Here is a 13,278-nt window from a genome sequence, read left to right as displayed (position 1 = left end):
GAGCCCAGGAGCCCTGATTCCCAGCACCCCACACTGGGCTAATTGCAAGACCCCATGCCCCTCCCAGAGGTGGAGATAGAACCCAGGAATCCGGACCCACCCCCTTCCCACTCCGTGTTGTGGTTGTGGGGCCTTTAACAGCCACAGTGCTGTGGTAGCAGGGCCCACCGGGCCTAGGATGGTCACCTTAGGCCATGGAAGTGTTCCCAACTTACAGTGTTTTTGTGAGTGACAGGATGGATTTCTGGAGCCTATCTGGTAATGCCATGAGAAGTTCCAGCCCCTGCATGGCTGGAAGCCAGAAAAGTCCTCCTCCGGGAGGGAGGGAGCAAAGACCCCAGCAGCTCAGCATGGCTCTGCTCCCTCCTCCCCCTGGGATTGATCCCCGCCTTGGGAAGGGTGCGGGGTGAAGAGCCCCTGGAGTTGCCTCTCCCAGCCTGGAAGGGGGGGGACCACACTACAGCCCCTATGCCTGGGAGAGGGGGCTGAAGAACCCCAGGAGAAGCAGAGTTCAGGCTCGGGGGGCTGAACTGAGGAAGGGGCTGGGGAGCAAGGGATAGGCAGATGTTGGGGTGAGAGCTCAGGCAGCAGGGGGCCAAAATCACCATACCTGTTAAATTTGATAGAGTGAGTGACACCACTTGTCCTCCCACCCCCACTTGGGGATGGGCCAGAGGACTTTCAATATCGAGACAGACTGAAAATTACAATCTAGTCTTTTAAAACAACAAAACTCCCTTGGTGTGTGGGCCAGTCCCATGATGGTTGGGGTCAGAGCGGTGAGTTTTGATCTCATGGGGGGGGGCAATACTGTGGGCGCGAGGCCCAGGGGCCCCACCATGGCTTCCCTACCTGTGGTGGCAGCAGTGCCTTTGGGTCCAAGTTGGCCACTGCACTGTGGTAGCAGAGCTCCTGTGGGCCAAGATGGCCTCCCTGCGCCATTATGAGCTTCACCTTCCACTCTTCCCACCAACCATATGAACAAACAGAAGCACCTGCTGCTGTCATCTGTTCTTTAATAGTCCAGGCTGGGTTAGGGAGGTGGGGTGGAGGCTAATCAGTCAGGGGTCCCAGGGAGAGCAGGTTACCCCACTTCACTGGGATTTGGGGATGTCATGCTCTTCCCCCCAATGCCCACACTAGGGGACGCCATCAGTTCAGCACAAGGCACGGAGGAGGCATTTGGCATTGACGGGGTGCCAGGACTGCCTTCTGAGTAGGATAGTTGAGATGTATAAGCTGCTGGGTTTTGAGTGACAGGGTGGGACTGGGGTGGACCCCAAGATTTTAGGCCATGGCTTCCAGGGTGGAGGCAGCGCTCTCCACAGCCTGCACGACGATGGTGAGGTGCTTCTGGACTTGGTCCCAGTCCCCTGTCTCCAGGGCACTGGTGTAGGCGTCAGCCAGTCCTGGGAAGGTGGCCTGGTCAGAGGATTTGGATGCCCAGATCACGTGGCTGAGGAGTTGGAAAGAGAATGGGAGAGGTCAGTATCATGTTAGCCCTGTGATACACATGGGGAAACTGAGGCATGGAGAGGTGAGGGGGCTCTCCCAGGGTTATGCAGGGAGTCAGCAGTAGAGCTGGAAATAGACTCCAGGTGTCCTGAATATCAGCCCCCCCATGCTTGAACCACTAGACACCACTCCTTTCCAGAGTTGGGGATAAAACCCAGGAGTCCCAACTCCTAGCCCCCAGGCTGTAAACCCTAATCCCCACTCCAGACCTGTCTTCTCTAACCACTAGACCCCACGCCCCTCCTAGATGTCATTCTCTTGCTGATGCCCTTTCACCCAGGATCCACCAGGGATTGGTGAGGATGGGCCCTTGGGAATGGAACCCAGGTGTCCTGTCCAGCCCCCCACATGGCATTACCTGTAATAGTACTTGTTGGGGAAGGCCTGGGGGTTGAGGAAGGCCCTTTCCAGCAGCATTATTTGGTCATTCACCATCCGGATCTGGAGAGGACTGGGGTGGGTGGGAAGGAGAGACCAGAGTAGGATTAGGGTCCCCCTTACATCAGATGCCCTGTGGGGGGGCTCCATCATTTCATCCAGCCTTGCCTACTGCTCTCCAGGCCTGTGACCTTGTCCCAACCTTTCCCTTTCTGGAGGACTGGAAGAGACCCCCCGCCTCCAAGCTCCATTCCCAGAGGGGTCTCCACTAAGGACAACAGACCCCTCCTTCCCTGGGTCCAAGGATTATGTGCCCTTTGTAGATAAAGGAGACTCCCCAACCCTCACAGAGGCCATGCTTGTGCAAACATGTCAATGCATGTATATGTGAACATGCTAACACGTGTGACCACTCCCTGTAGGACAGTGCCTCCAAGCTGTGCACCCGTGCAGTTGTACAGAGGCAGGCGGGCATGGACACCCACCAGTGCAATTGCACATGCAGTCAGGGACCCGTCTCACCTGGGAGACTCCTCCTCCTTCAGTTTCGTTATTCGCTGGTTGAAGTCAGCAGCCACCGATTTGAACTGACCAATCGCAGCCTTCAAAGGGTCTGCAAGGCGGGCAGGACCAAGTGTAAGGGAGCAGGTCTGCAGCCCCTTCTCCCTATGGTCCCCATCAGCACCTTCCCCACACCAATCTGGGCTCTCCAGGGAAGCCAGGCTATGGGCCCCTGAAGTATTGGAGTCAGCCCTGACTGCGAGGGGAGAGCAGCCCCTTGCTCTGCTCCTTGCAGCCAGTGCCCGCAGTGCAGGAGTTAGCACTGACTGAGAGGGGAGAGCACCTCTTGCTGAGTCCCCCCATCTTGCAGCACGGCACCCGCTAGCACCATGGTGAGGAAAGCACTGACTGCGGGGAGTGCAGCTGCTACTGAGCAGAACTGCACTTGGTCATTGGAGCTGGCACTGACCCAGAGGGGAGAGCGCCCCCTACTGAACCCCCACCCTGGAGCACAGTGAGAGAGAGATTGTTGGGGGTAGTACCCAGGAGTCCCACCCGCCCGCACCAAGAGAGAGATTGTTGGGGATGGTACCTAGGAGTCCTACCCACCCACACTGAGAAAGAGATTGTTGGGGATAACACCCAGCAGTCCCACCCGCCTGCACCGAGAGAGAGGTTTTTGGAGATAACACCCAGGGGTCCGGCCTGCACTGAGAGAGAGATTGTTGGGGATAACACTTAGGAGTCCCACCCACCCACACCGAGAGAGAAATTGTTGGGGATAGCACTTAGGAGTCCCACCCACCCACACCGAGAGAGAAATTGTTGGGGATAGCACCTAGAAGTCCTGCCCGCCCACACCAAGAGAGAGATTGTTTGGGATAACACCCAGCAGTCCCACCTGCCTGCACCTAGGAGTCCCACACTGAAAGAGACATTGTTGGGGATAACACCTAGGAGTCCTGCCGCCCGCACCAAAAGAGAGATTGTTGAGGATAACACTTAGGAGTCCAGCACGCACCAAGAGAGAGATTGTTGGCAGTGAGGTTGGCCAGGAAGTCCCCCTGGGCGGCCGCACTGTACAGCTCATCCAGCTTCTCTCCATAGTCGCTCACATTAAGGGGGAGGACGAGGCTGTCGGCCAGCCGTAGCAGCACGTTGCCGACCGTCCGGGCCACGGCCTGGTGGCTGGTGAACCCTGTGGCCAAATGCGGATAAAGGGATTAGATGCATCCTAAACCTCCCCCGCAATACCCAGGCCCCCATGCCTGCTCAGGGTGAATGCCACGCCCCTTTACCTGGGTCGATGAACCTGTCAGCATAGTCAAAGGTATCGAAGGCCGTGTGGTAGGCAGGGTAAATCCGAGCAGATGTCTTGTTCTACGGCAGGGAAGGGGCAAAGCAGCTGAAAACAAAAGGGGCACAGATCCCAAGGCCCCCCTCTTTCCCCTAGTGAGGTGAGATCCCCCAGCAAACCCTCCCCTTGACTCACCTGCCCAGCTCCTTAGCCCCACACTGGGGTCAGCACTGTGAGGGACAGTGCCCTCTACTGGGCCCCCCCAATGTACTCCCTGCAATACAGTGCCCCCCAGGCACAGCACAGGGGTCAGCACTGACTGAGGGGAGAGCGCCCCCTACTGAGCAGAGGGTAGCAGCGAGATAGCCCAATTCTGCACTCTCCCTGCCTCTTTTCCAGCACCCAGTGAATGCCCCACGTGGGCAAGGATCTGGGATTGAGGCCATGTCTGTCAGGAGGGGGCAGCTCAGGCAGGCTCATCCCAGAGCAGCAGGTGTCCTTACCCTGTCATAGGTGTAGGCGATGTCCATGGAGGTGATGCCTAGGTAATGGATGAAGGAGGCATAGTCGCTCCCGGCACCCAGGGACCCTAAGCTGTGCGGGGGATGGAGATGGGTGAGTGACTCAAGGCCAGGCAGGGGGGAGACAGTGGGAAGGGGAAACATCCCTGGGTGGAGAGCAGAATTTGCCATCTCCTGTTCCGCTGATGTGGCCCCTGCCTACGGGGGGAGATCCCCAAGCCCCCATTCTTTGGTATGTTCTATGGCTGTTGTCATGGTTCAGAGTTGCCCAGGCTCCTGGTATTCTCCCTCTCTGCCACCTCAGATCAGACCATTGGGCATGTTTAGCCCAGTATCCCCCTCGGTGGATCAGAACAGTGGGTCCATCCAGTCCAGTATCCCCCACCCCCCATCTGCTACTCCCCCAACAATTAAGCTTTCTCTTCAATCTGAGCCACAGAAGGGGGTCGGGAGGAGAAGATCTTGGCCCCTTTCCGGTCCCTCCCACTCCCTATCATCCACCCTTGGAGTGTGGGGGCCTGGGTGGTGGTTCCCACTGACTTGGGCTCTCACTTGGGGATGACACCGTAGCTGGGGCTGATGCGGTTGAAGTGGTTTCTCCAGTTGTCATAGACGGACATGGAGGAACTGGCCGGGGTCTGGACCTGGAATAGGTTCACATGAGTCAGACTCCCCTGCAGTAGGAGAGGCGACGAACACACACACCTCTCCCACCACAGATCCACCCTGGTACCTGCTTGGCAGCTGCAAAGATGACACTCTGGGCAGGCGGTGTCCCCTGGGCTCTCAGGGTGGCGTTGGCTGTGGAAAGCACAGGTGAGGCAATGTTAGGGGCTGTGCCGGATCGTACAGGGAGACCCGCCACGCCCTGGGGCTCTGCGGCACCAAGTGGCTCGCAGCACAGCCAGACCGGCATCACCTGCACTCTCTGCCACCTGCTTATGTGGCACATGCTTTCCCTTCCATGGCTGTTCAGTCGCACCCTCTGGCACGTGTACTCTCGCACAACCATTCAGCTGCGCCTCCTCAGACATGTATTCAGTTGCATGCAGGCTCTCGCACTTGTGCCCGTCTGATTGCACATGCACTCGCACGCTGCACGCTCCCTTTCATCCCTTCCTCCCCAAAACACCCCAGCCCGCCTGGGCCCGGTGTCGCGGCCCTTCTACACAACGCAGAGAAGGGGATGGTGCAGCAAGCACGGAGGAGGGAAGGCAGGACAGACGGACGCTCACCGAAGACAGAGATGTCCACGTTGATGTAGGCCACGCTCCGGTCCCGCAGTTTGCTGTAGAATTCCTGGGCAAGGGAGAGACCCAGCAGTTAGTGCAATGGGATCGGGTGAGCTGCGTGGGCCCATGGGTCTGCTCTGGGCTCGCTGGGCCCATGAGTCTGGTGCAGGGAGTGACAGGCTCATTGTAACATCCTGATCCGCTACAGTACATTCAGCACATACCTGGGTGCAGGTCTGCTTGGATGCAACAGAGGGCAGCAGCCACATCCACCCTCCCTCCCATTTTATCCCCTCCAAAGGGGAGCCGCTGTTAATCCCCCTCCCCTCTCTCTCTTGGGTTTTTACCTCTGTGTACTCAGTGGAGCCGATCAGACCAAACTCCTCAGCCCCCCAGCTGCCAAAGATAATGGACCTTCTGGGGCGCCACTTCCCTGTGGAGAAACACACAGCCTGGAGATTCAGACGTCGTGGTTAGAGCAGGGCAGTTCTGGGAGTCAGGACTCCTGGGTTCTGCCACTGATGTGCTGGCTGACCTCGAAGGCAAGTCCACTCTGTGCCTCAGTTTCCCTAGCTGTGCACTGGGGATAGTTGCACCCCTGTGCGCCCCCCCAAGCCCTCATACCTTCTTTCAGCATCTTGCCCAGCACGCGGGTGATCTCCAGCATGACAGCCGTCCCACTGCTCGGGTCGATGGCTCCGTGCACCCAGCTGTCTCGGTGGTTGCCGTACAAGACATACCTGTCTGGGGGGGGGGGGGGGCGAGGAGAGAGACGGAGCCCTGCTGCTGATCGGGATGTTGCGGGGAGTGCACAGGGATGGGGAGGGCTGCTCAGGATGGAGTGTGGTGGGGGGAACTTGCCAGCTGTGAGCCCAGATGATAAAGGAGCAGTGTTGGAGGGGGGTGGGGGTCACTGGGGAGCATTCTTGAGCATGGGGAGAAGAGGAGACCACTGAGGAGTGCTCCAGGGCATGGAGAGGGGAAGGGAATGAGAGGTTTGGGGGAATGGGCATGGAGAGAGGTGTATCCCAGTATGATGAATGGGGCAGGGTGGGGGACACTCCAGGTTTGTGGGGTGGGGGAGAGGGGGTTGGGGTGGTGGGAGTGGTGGTAGGTGTGGGGGTGCTTGGTGGTTGTTCGGGGGGGCACACTCACCAGGTTCCTCACTGCCCCGGATGAACCCCATCACGTTGGAGGAATTCTTGATGACTCGCTGGTTGTAGACGTTGACCTGGACATCGCTGTGGGGAGAGCAGGAGGAGCTGGGGTTAGCCTAGTGGGGGTTGGGGTGTGTGTGTCAGGGTCAATGCAGTGGGAGATTGACATGATGGGGGCTGGAGCGGGGAACAGGGGATGGGGGAATTGGGGCCAGCATGGGAGGAGTCTAGGGGAGGTTGTGGGGTCTGGGTCATTGCAATGGGGGTCAGGGAGGGGAAAGTGGTAACAATGCAGTGGGGTCCGGGGGGAGTTGGTGCAGTTGGGTGGGTCTGGAGATGGGAGCTGGTGCAGGAGGAAATTGGGGTCAGTGCCAGGGGAGTGGAGAAGAGGGGATTTGGGGTCAGCTAGGGTCTTGATGTGGTGTCTTGAAACCTGTTCAGATTGTGATCACTTTAAATTCACAGGGATTTTTCTGGTCCTGCTTGCAGGCAGGGGGCTCAGAGGCAGTGAAGCCTGGATCTGGGCCTTGCAGCAGTCAGTCTGCAGAAAGCCATCCTGGAGTAAGGTGAGTGAGCTGAGCCTCTGGGCTTTGTCTCTCTCTGTGTTTGGGTTCTTGTTCTGACTCCTGAGACCAAAAGGAGTGTTGCCTCCCAGCAAGAAGACTGTATGGTTTGATCTAACTACTCTGTGTCTGCTGGGAACACACCACTAGGGAATGCAGGGTCTGAGGGCCTGGGTTAACACAGTGAGCACTGGAGAAGGAGGGGGAAGTCGAAATTCCCAGGTGACTTTTGGTGGGAGCTGGGGCAGGGTGGGATGCAATCCTGGACCACATGTATACATCCATACCTGGTGTTGGGAAACAGCCCCCCTGTGCGGAATCCTGGTCCCACAGGATAGGAGCAGCCCAGAGAGCCCTGCCAGGACGCAGGAGCCACAGGGCCAGACAGGTTACTAGAAGACATAGAGCCAGAGATATATGGGGTTATTAGAGTCTCTGCTCCCCACAAACCACTTTTGCTGCCCCCGCAAAACCACCAAGCCTCCTCTGTCAGTCTCCTCAGCAGCTCTGCCCTGGCCACGAAGGCTGCATTCCCACTCCTGATAATAACCTTCCTTTGTTTACTCTGCAGCATCTTTTCCCTAGGACACTCCAAGTGCTTTACACCCCTGAACAGTTCAAACACTGGGGACCCCCACACTACCCAGGAGGTGCACGGTGGGTGTCTTTATTTTATAGATGGAGAAATTGAGGCACAAGGTGGAGAAGTGGGTCATTCAAGGGCATGCAGGGAATCAGACCTGGGAAAAGAACCCAGGAAACCTGACTCCCAGCCCCCTCTCCTCCAACCCACTGGGCCTTATGCCCCTCCCAGATCTGGGGACAGACCCAGGAGTCCTTACTCCCAGCCTGCCCTCCACCACAGTCTAACCCTGGCTCTCAGGTCTGCTGTTCTGACCACTAGACCCCACTCCCCTCCCAGAGCTGGAAAGAGAACCCAGAGTGCTGACTTCCAGCTCCTCCTGCTCTACCCATTGAACCTCACCCCCTTCATATATACATTACACCATAAACCTGTGCTATTAGGCTGTTCAATCCACTTCTCATAAAATCTACATGGCCCTCTATGGAGGGGCCATGGCATGTACAATACAGCAGGTGTACAATGGTGTAGTCAGGACTGTGAGAGAATGAGGCATTTCCCATTGCCTTGGGGGTTATTTATTATCTTATTGTGGTAGTGCCCAGAAGCACCATGTATACAGGGATTCCTCCCCACTACTGAGATGCCGCCGCTTCTGGGTTACGGCGCGGGGGCCATTTATACAGGGATCTCTTGCCTGGGGCTGAGATGCAGCCGCCTCTGGGTTGGGGTGCTTGCCCCAAATTGCTGACGATCAAAGTAATTCAGTTCAGGTGAATTTCCTGACCTCAGTGGTGCATCAATGCCAGAATCAGAAGCAGAGGGGCAGTGGTCTGGCTGCATTTAATTTTGTTGCACTCTTTCCCTGCACTTAATGACTGTGTTTTTAACAAACGGACTTGGGGCCTGAGTTGTCACCACCTAGTGGCTAAAGCTGATGGTGCACATGTGTATTCCCCTTTCAAACTATTCCATGATCAGTAATATTCCCTAGCTCTTATCTAGTGCTTTTCAGTCAATGCCATTATCTCCATTCTAGAGATGGGGAAACTGAAGCACAAAGAGGGGGAAGTGCCTTGTCCAAGGTCACTCAGAAGGCTGGTGGCTGAGCCGGGAACAGAACCCAAGGGTCCTGAGTACCAATCCATGCACCAGCCAGCAGCCATTCTCACCTGTTATGTCCTGCTACAGGACAACGCCAGGGCCAGGGGAGATGATTGTGAGTCTAATGGGTAGTGGGCACTGAAATGCATTAAGGGGTGGATTCAGCCAGATTTCACAGCTTCTTTGCCCCAACTCCACTGAATTGGTCACCCACCAGATTAGTGTCTGGGCGTCTTCAAAGCCAATTGGCTGAGTTGGGATTGGTGGGATCCCCTGGATCTCTGACTCCTTGATTCTGTAGGTGAATTCTACAAGAGAAAGGCAGGTGAATCAGAAGGAGGCTTATTATCCCCCTTCCCCCAGTGCCCTGTTTGGGATGGTGGGGGGTCATTTGCTGCAAAGATGGTGGGCAGTCCAGACTTGGATCTGATGGGGTGCAGGGGACATACCCCAGATGGAGGTATGTCACAAGGAGGACTAGAGGGCCTGGGGAGTCAGGACTCCTGGGTTCTATCCCAGCTCTGGGAGAGGAATGGAGTCTAGTGGTTAGAGCAGCGGGGGCTGGGAGTCAGGACTTCTGGGTTCTATTCCTGGCTCTGGAAGGGGCGTGGTGTCTTGTGATTAGAGCCGTAGAACTAGGAGACAAGACTTTTGGGTTCTGTGCAGATGGTGGCGGAAGGAGAGGTGAATTGGGTGGAGGAGGCCAGATGGGCTCCTATAGTGCAGGGAATAGGGGGCACTCCAGGGCAGCAATTCCCCCATGGGTTTGGTTAATCTGCAGAACGTCCTGCTACAGGATATAGCTGGGGGCAGAGGATGGAGTGCCATCTGGATGAACAAGAGCAGGGGTGGGGGGATGAATTCAAGAAGGCTCTTGGCCTCATCCGCAGGGGGTTGTGACAGACTCCCCTCCTCTTCATGGGAGGGAACAGCAAGAAGCATTGTGGGTCAAAGCCAGTCCCGCCCTGCCCTGCCATGTTACCTTTGGCAGGATAGTAGGGCGTAAGCAGGTCCCCGAAGTACCCATTGTAAGAGCCCCGCTCCACACCGGAGGGGGGCAAGTACCAGGAGTTGGGGTAGGTCTCCTCCTCGGATGCCCGCCCATCATTGATGTCTGCAGGGTCTGTATACACCACCACGCCAGCTACACCAAACTCTGCCCCGTTCACTGCCTAGAGGGTTAGGGTCAGTCAGATTATCCACTCCACCATCACCACCATTGCCAGGGGGAACGGGAATGGCAGCTGGAATGTCCCCCCCACACACTGTGGCGCAGACTGGAGTATGTGTGGTGAGCTGTTCTCTTATTCCTGCCTCAATTCCCCCTCTTCTAGTTAGACTTCCCCTGCCCCCACCACCTTGAGGGGCAGCAATGGCATTCCGTGACTCTTCCATCCAGCCCCCCATCTTGAGGTGGGCCACTCTTCTGGTATCCCCCACCCCTGGATCTGTGCAGTGCACCGTCTGGGGCTGATCAGGCTTTGGGGGGACAGGCCTTGGGCAGAAAGTGCTGGAGCTGATGGAACTGGGGGAGTGGGAACAGGGGTGATTGGACTTGGGGGGAAGGGGCCTTGGGTCAGATACTGGGGGGAAAGGGATTGGAGGAATGGGGAGGGGATGATGGGATGGAGAGCAGGGAGAGAGGTGATGGGATGGAAAACTGGGGGACAAAGGATGGGGGGGATTAGGATGGGGGGGCAGAGAGGGAGCAACTGGATGAGGGGGAAGGGAGCCCAAAGGCCCCCTCTTCAGTGCCACATGAGGGGGCAGCCTGGTGTCCGTGGCCTGTGGTTGGCATGTCACCCTAGGCCCTGAGTTCCCCTCACCTTGGCAGCACGGTCAGCCCCCCCATAGCGGGTGATGGCGATGGTGCCATTCAGGTTGATGCCCATGTTGACCAGCTCCTGGTAATCACTGCGCTTGCCCTGGTTGGCATAGACCAGCCTCCCCTGAGGGGAGAAGAGAGGAGTCAGCCCCAGGGCGCTGCGGGAGAGAGGATCAGAGGGGCTGGGGGGGGAGGGGGGGCAAGATAAAGTTGTCATGGGGTCAGGGTCCACTTGGGTCTTTGATGTGAGAGCAGCCATTTGTTTCCATGGGTACATGCCTGTCACTTTGGTGATGGGGGCTGAGGGGAGGCTGTTTGTCTCCAGGAATACGTGGCTGTTGGCACAGCAATGTGTTAGGGGTGTTTATCCCTCAGGATATGTGGCTGTTGGCATGATGACATGTGGGGGTGGCTGTTTATCTCTGGGGGTACGTGGCTGTTGGCAGGATGATATGTGGCGCTCGCTGTTTGTCTCAGGATACGTGGCTGTCTCGTGGTGACATTTGGGGTGACTGTCTCTTTGGACACATGGCTGTTGGCAAGGCAACCTGTCTGGGTGGCTGTTTGTCTGGAGAGGTGTCTGTTGGCAGGATGACGTGTGGTGCTCGCTGTTTATCTCTGGGATTGTGTGGCTGTCGGCAGGGCAATATGTCTGCCTGGCTCCGTGGTCATGTGGTCATCAGCAATACACGGCTGTTGCTACCACAGCCTGAGGGCAGTCATTCAGGATACCCCACCTGTTGGAGTGACAACCCATGTAGTGCTCGCTGTTTGTCTCTGGGGATACATGGCTGTCTTGTGGTGACATTTGGGGTGACTATCTCCATGGACACATGGCTGTTGGCAAGGCGACCTGTCTGGGTGGCTGTTTATATCTGGAGAGATGTGGCATGACAACCTGTGTGGCTGGCTGGGGATAAGTGGCTGTTGGCTCGGTGACAGCTGTTTGTGGCTATATGAGGACCTGGGCAGGGCAGGGCAGGGCAGGGAATTGACTGTCTCCATAGATACGTAGTGGTTGGCATGTCACCCTAGGGACAGAGATCTCCTAGCAGCCTTGATGGGCTCATAAAAGAAGGGACATGGTCCTGATTGGGAGAGGAGATAAGATAACTCGCTGACAGCCCCTGGGTGCAGTGGGAGGGTCTGAGCTGAGGCCATGAGGAGGTCTCGAGGGGTTATACCCAGCCCTGCTCCATACCCTGGGGTTCCCAGGGGGGGCGTAGGCAGCATAGGGCTGAACCACATCTGCATGGGCCTGGTCCGCTGTCACTTCCTTCTCGCTGTGCCGGGTTGAGAAGATCTGGTTGCTGTTCTCCACTGGGGGTGGAGGCAGATCTCGTCAGTGTGGGGTGCCTGCTGTGGGACATCCCGTTCTGACCTTTGCCCCCATCTGCCTCATCTCTCCCTGCCCCTCTCTGCCCTTGTCTGTCCCCAGTCCTGTCCCTCCAGCTCCCTGTCCTCCGCTGCCTTAATTCCCCCCCACCCCGGCCTCCTGGCCTGTCCCCTGCCCCATTCTCCCTCTTAGACCTGCCCCAGTCCCTGCTGCCTGTCCCTTCTCTAGCCCCAGCTGCCTCAGGGCCTGTCTAGCACCCCACAAGCCCCTGTGCCCAGCTGCCCCAGTGTCCCCCTCACCCCTGCACCCATTTGCCCTGTCTCCCAGTTTCTCCTGCCCTCCTTCCACCACTCCAGCCCTCCCTCCAGTACCCACCACTACAGCCCTGTGCCCTGCACACACACACCCAGCCCTCACTTGCCCACACACACCCACGGCCACGCTGTTGGGTCTCTGTGGGTCAGGGAAGGACAGGAATGCGCCATACACGTCCTCGCTGGTGCTGTCCAGACCAATCTGCGGGTCCTGCCAGCGGCTCAGCAGCAGCTTCACAAGCTCCTCATCCCCCTTAGTTGTAGCCATGTGGGGCTGGGAGGCCAGGGTCCTGGTGAAGGGTACAGGAGAGTGCCTGAGATCACAGCTCCCTCAGGACTGCAGGTTCTGGTGGGGGATAGAACCCAGGAGTCCTGACTCCCAGCTCCTCCCTCCACCCCCACTATAACCACTAAACACCACTCCTCTCCCAGAACTGGGGCTACAAGCTAGGGATACAGGGCCTCTCCCTCGATGGGGCACTGGTTCCAATCTGGCCACAGGTTGAGAGAAGGCTAGCTGGCCCAAGGAGGGACTAGACTGTATGGGACAATCCTGTCCTATCCCCAGGAGATGGGGTGGGGCAGGGGATAGATTATAGGGGATGATCCCATCCCCCTGGGTGGGAATAGGCTGTAAGGAATGATCCTGCCTTGCAGCCCAGGAGTCCTGGATCTCCTGAATATGGGTGAATTCAATGGGGCTTTTCCATCGCTCCTCCCCTCCTTACTTCAGATTCTCCCGGATCTTCCCGCTTTCCACCTGATCCATGAAGCTCTGCAGCAGGGATTCATTCAGATCCCGGCCCACGGTCTGCACCCAGTTAGGCATCCCCTGGCTGGGTGCCCCCTGGCCATTCCCCGCTTTGGGGATGGCGAAGTGGCCCAACAGAATTCCGACTGTCAGCAGCAGGGCCCCCACGATCACGGCCCCTAGGATCTTCAGCCAGCTCAT

At 57.5% G+C, this 13,278-nt stretch overlaps 1 protein-coding gene across 1 annotated transcript; it reads right to left on the bottom strand.

Annotated features, from left to right (window-relative positions):
• Nucleotides 1-1,287: 1,287 nt before the first annotated feature.
• On the bottom strand, nt 1,288-13,278 carry NAALADL1 (N-acetylated alpha-linked acidic dipeptidase like 1). Its single transcript, XM_073351891.1, has 20 exons — nt 13,055-13,278; nt 12,444-12,616; nt 12,370-12,389; nt 11,878-11,979; nt 10,678-10,800; nt 9,834-10,023; nt 9,066-9,159; nt 7,452-7,556; nt 6,600-6,685; nt 6,069-6,188; nt 5,792-5,877; nt 5,448-5,511; nt 4,946-5,013; nt 4,765-4,856; nt 4,195-4,285; nt 3,693-3,774; nt 3,416-3,592; nt 2,416-2,506; nt 1,874-1,966; nt 1,288-1,456 (listed from the first exon to the last, which is right to left on the bottom strand). Exons 1-20 carry the CDS (start codon nt 13,276-13,278, stop codon nt 1,288-1,290), a joined length of 2,250 nt encoding a protein of 749 aa, XP_073207992.1.

Source organism: Lepidochelys kempii, chromosome 7 (genome assembly GCF_965140265.1).
Source record: "Lepidochelys kempii isolate rLepKem1 chromosome 7, rLepKem1.hap2, whole genome shotgun sequence".
Taxonomy (NCBI): domain Eukaryota; kingdom Metazoa; phylum Chordata; order Testudines; family Cheloniidae; genus Lepidochelys; species Lepidochelys kempii.
This window is presented reverse-complemented; position numbering and strand designations above follow the sequence as displayed.

Excerpts from the sequence above, each read along its gene's own strand:
- NAALADL1 (XM_073351891.1), bottom strand. The coding sequence starts at position 13,278 with ATGAGCTGGCTGAAGATCCTAGGGGCCGTGATCGTGGGGGCCCTGCTG. Across the intron at positions 10,801-11,877 it reads CCCCCCCTGGGAACCCCAGG|GGGAGGCTGGTCTATGCCAA; the intron begins GTATGGAGCAGG and ends TTCTCCCCTCAG. Across the intron at positions 3,775-4,194 it reads TCGCCTACACCTATGACAGG|AACAAGACATCTGCTCGGAT; the intron begins GTAAGGACACCT and ends TCCCTGCCGTAG.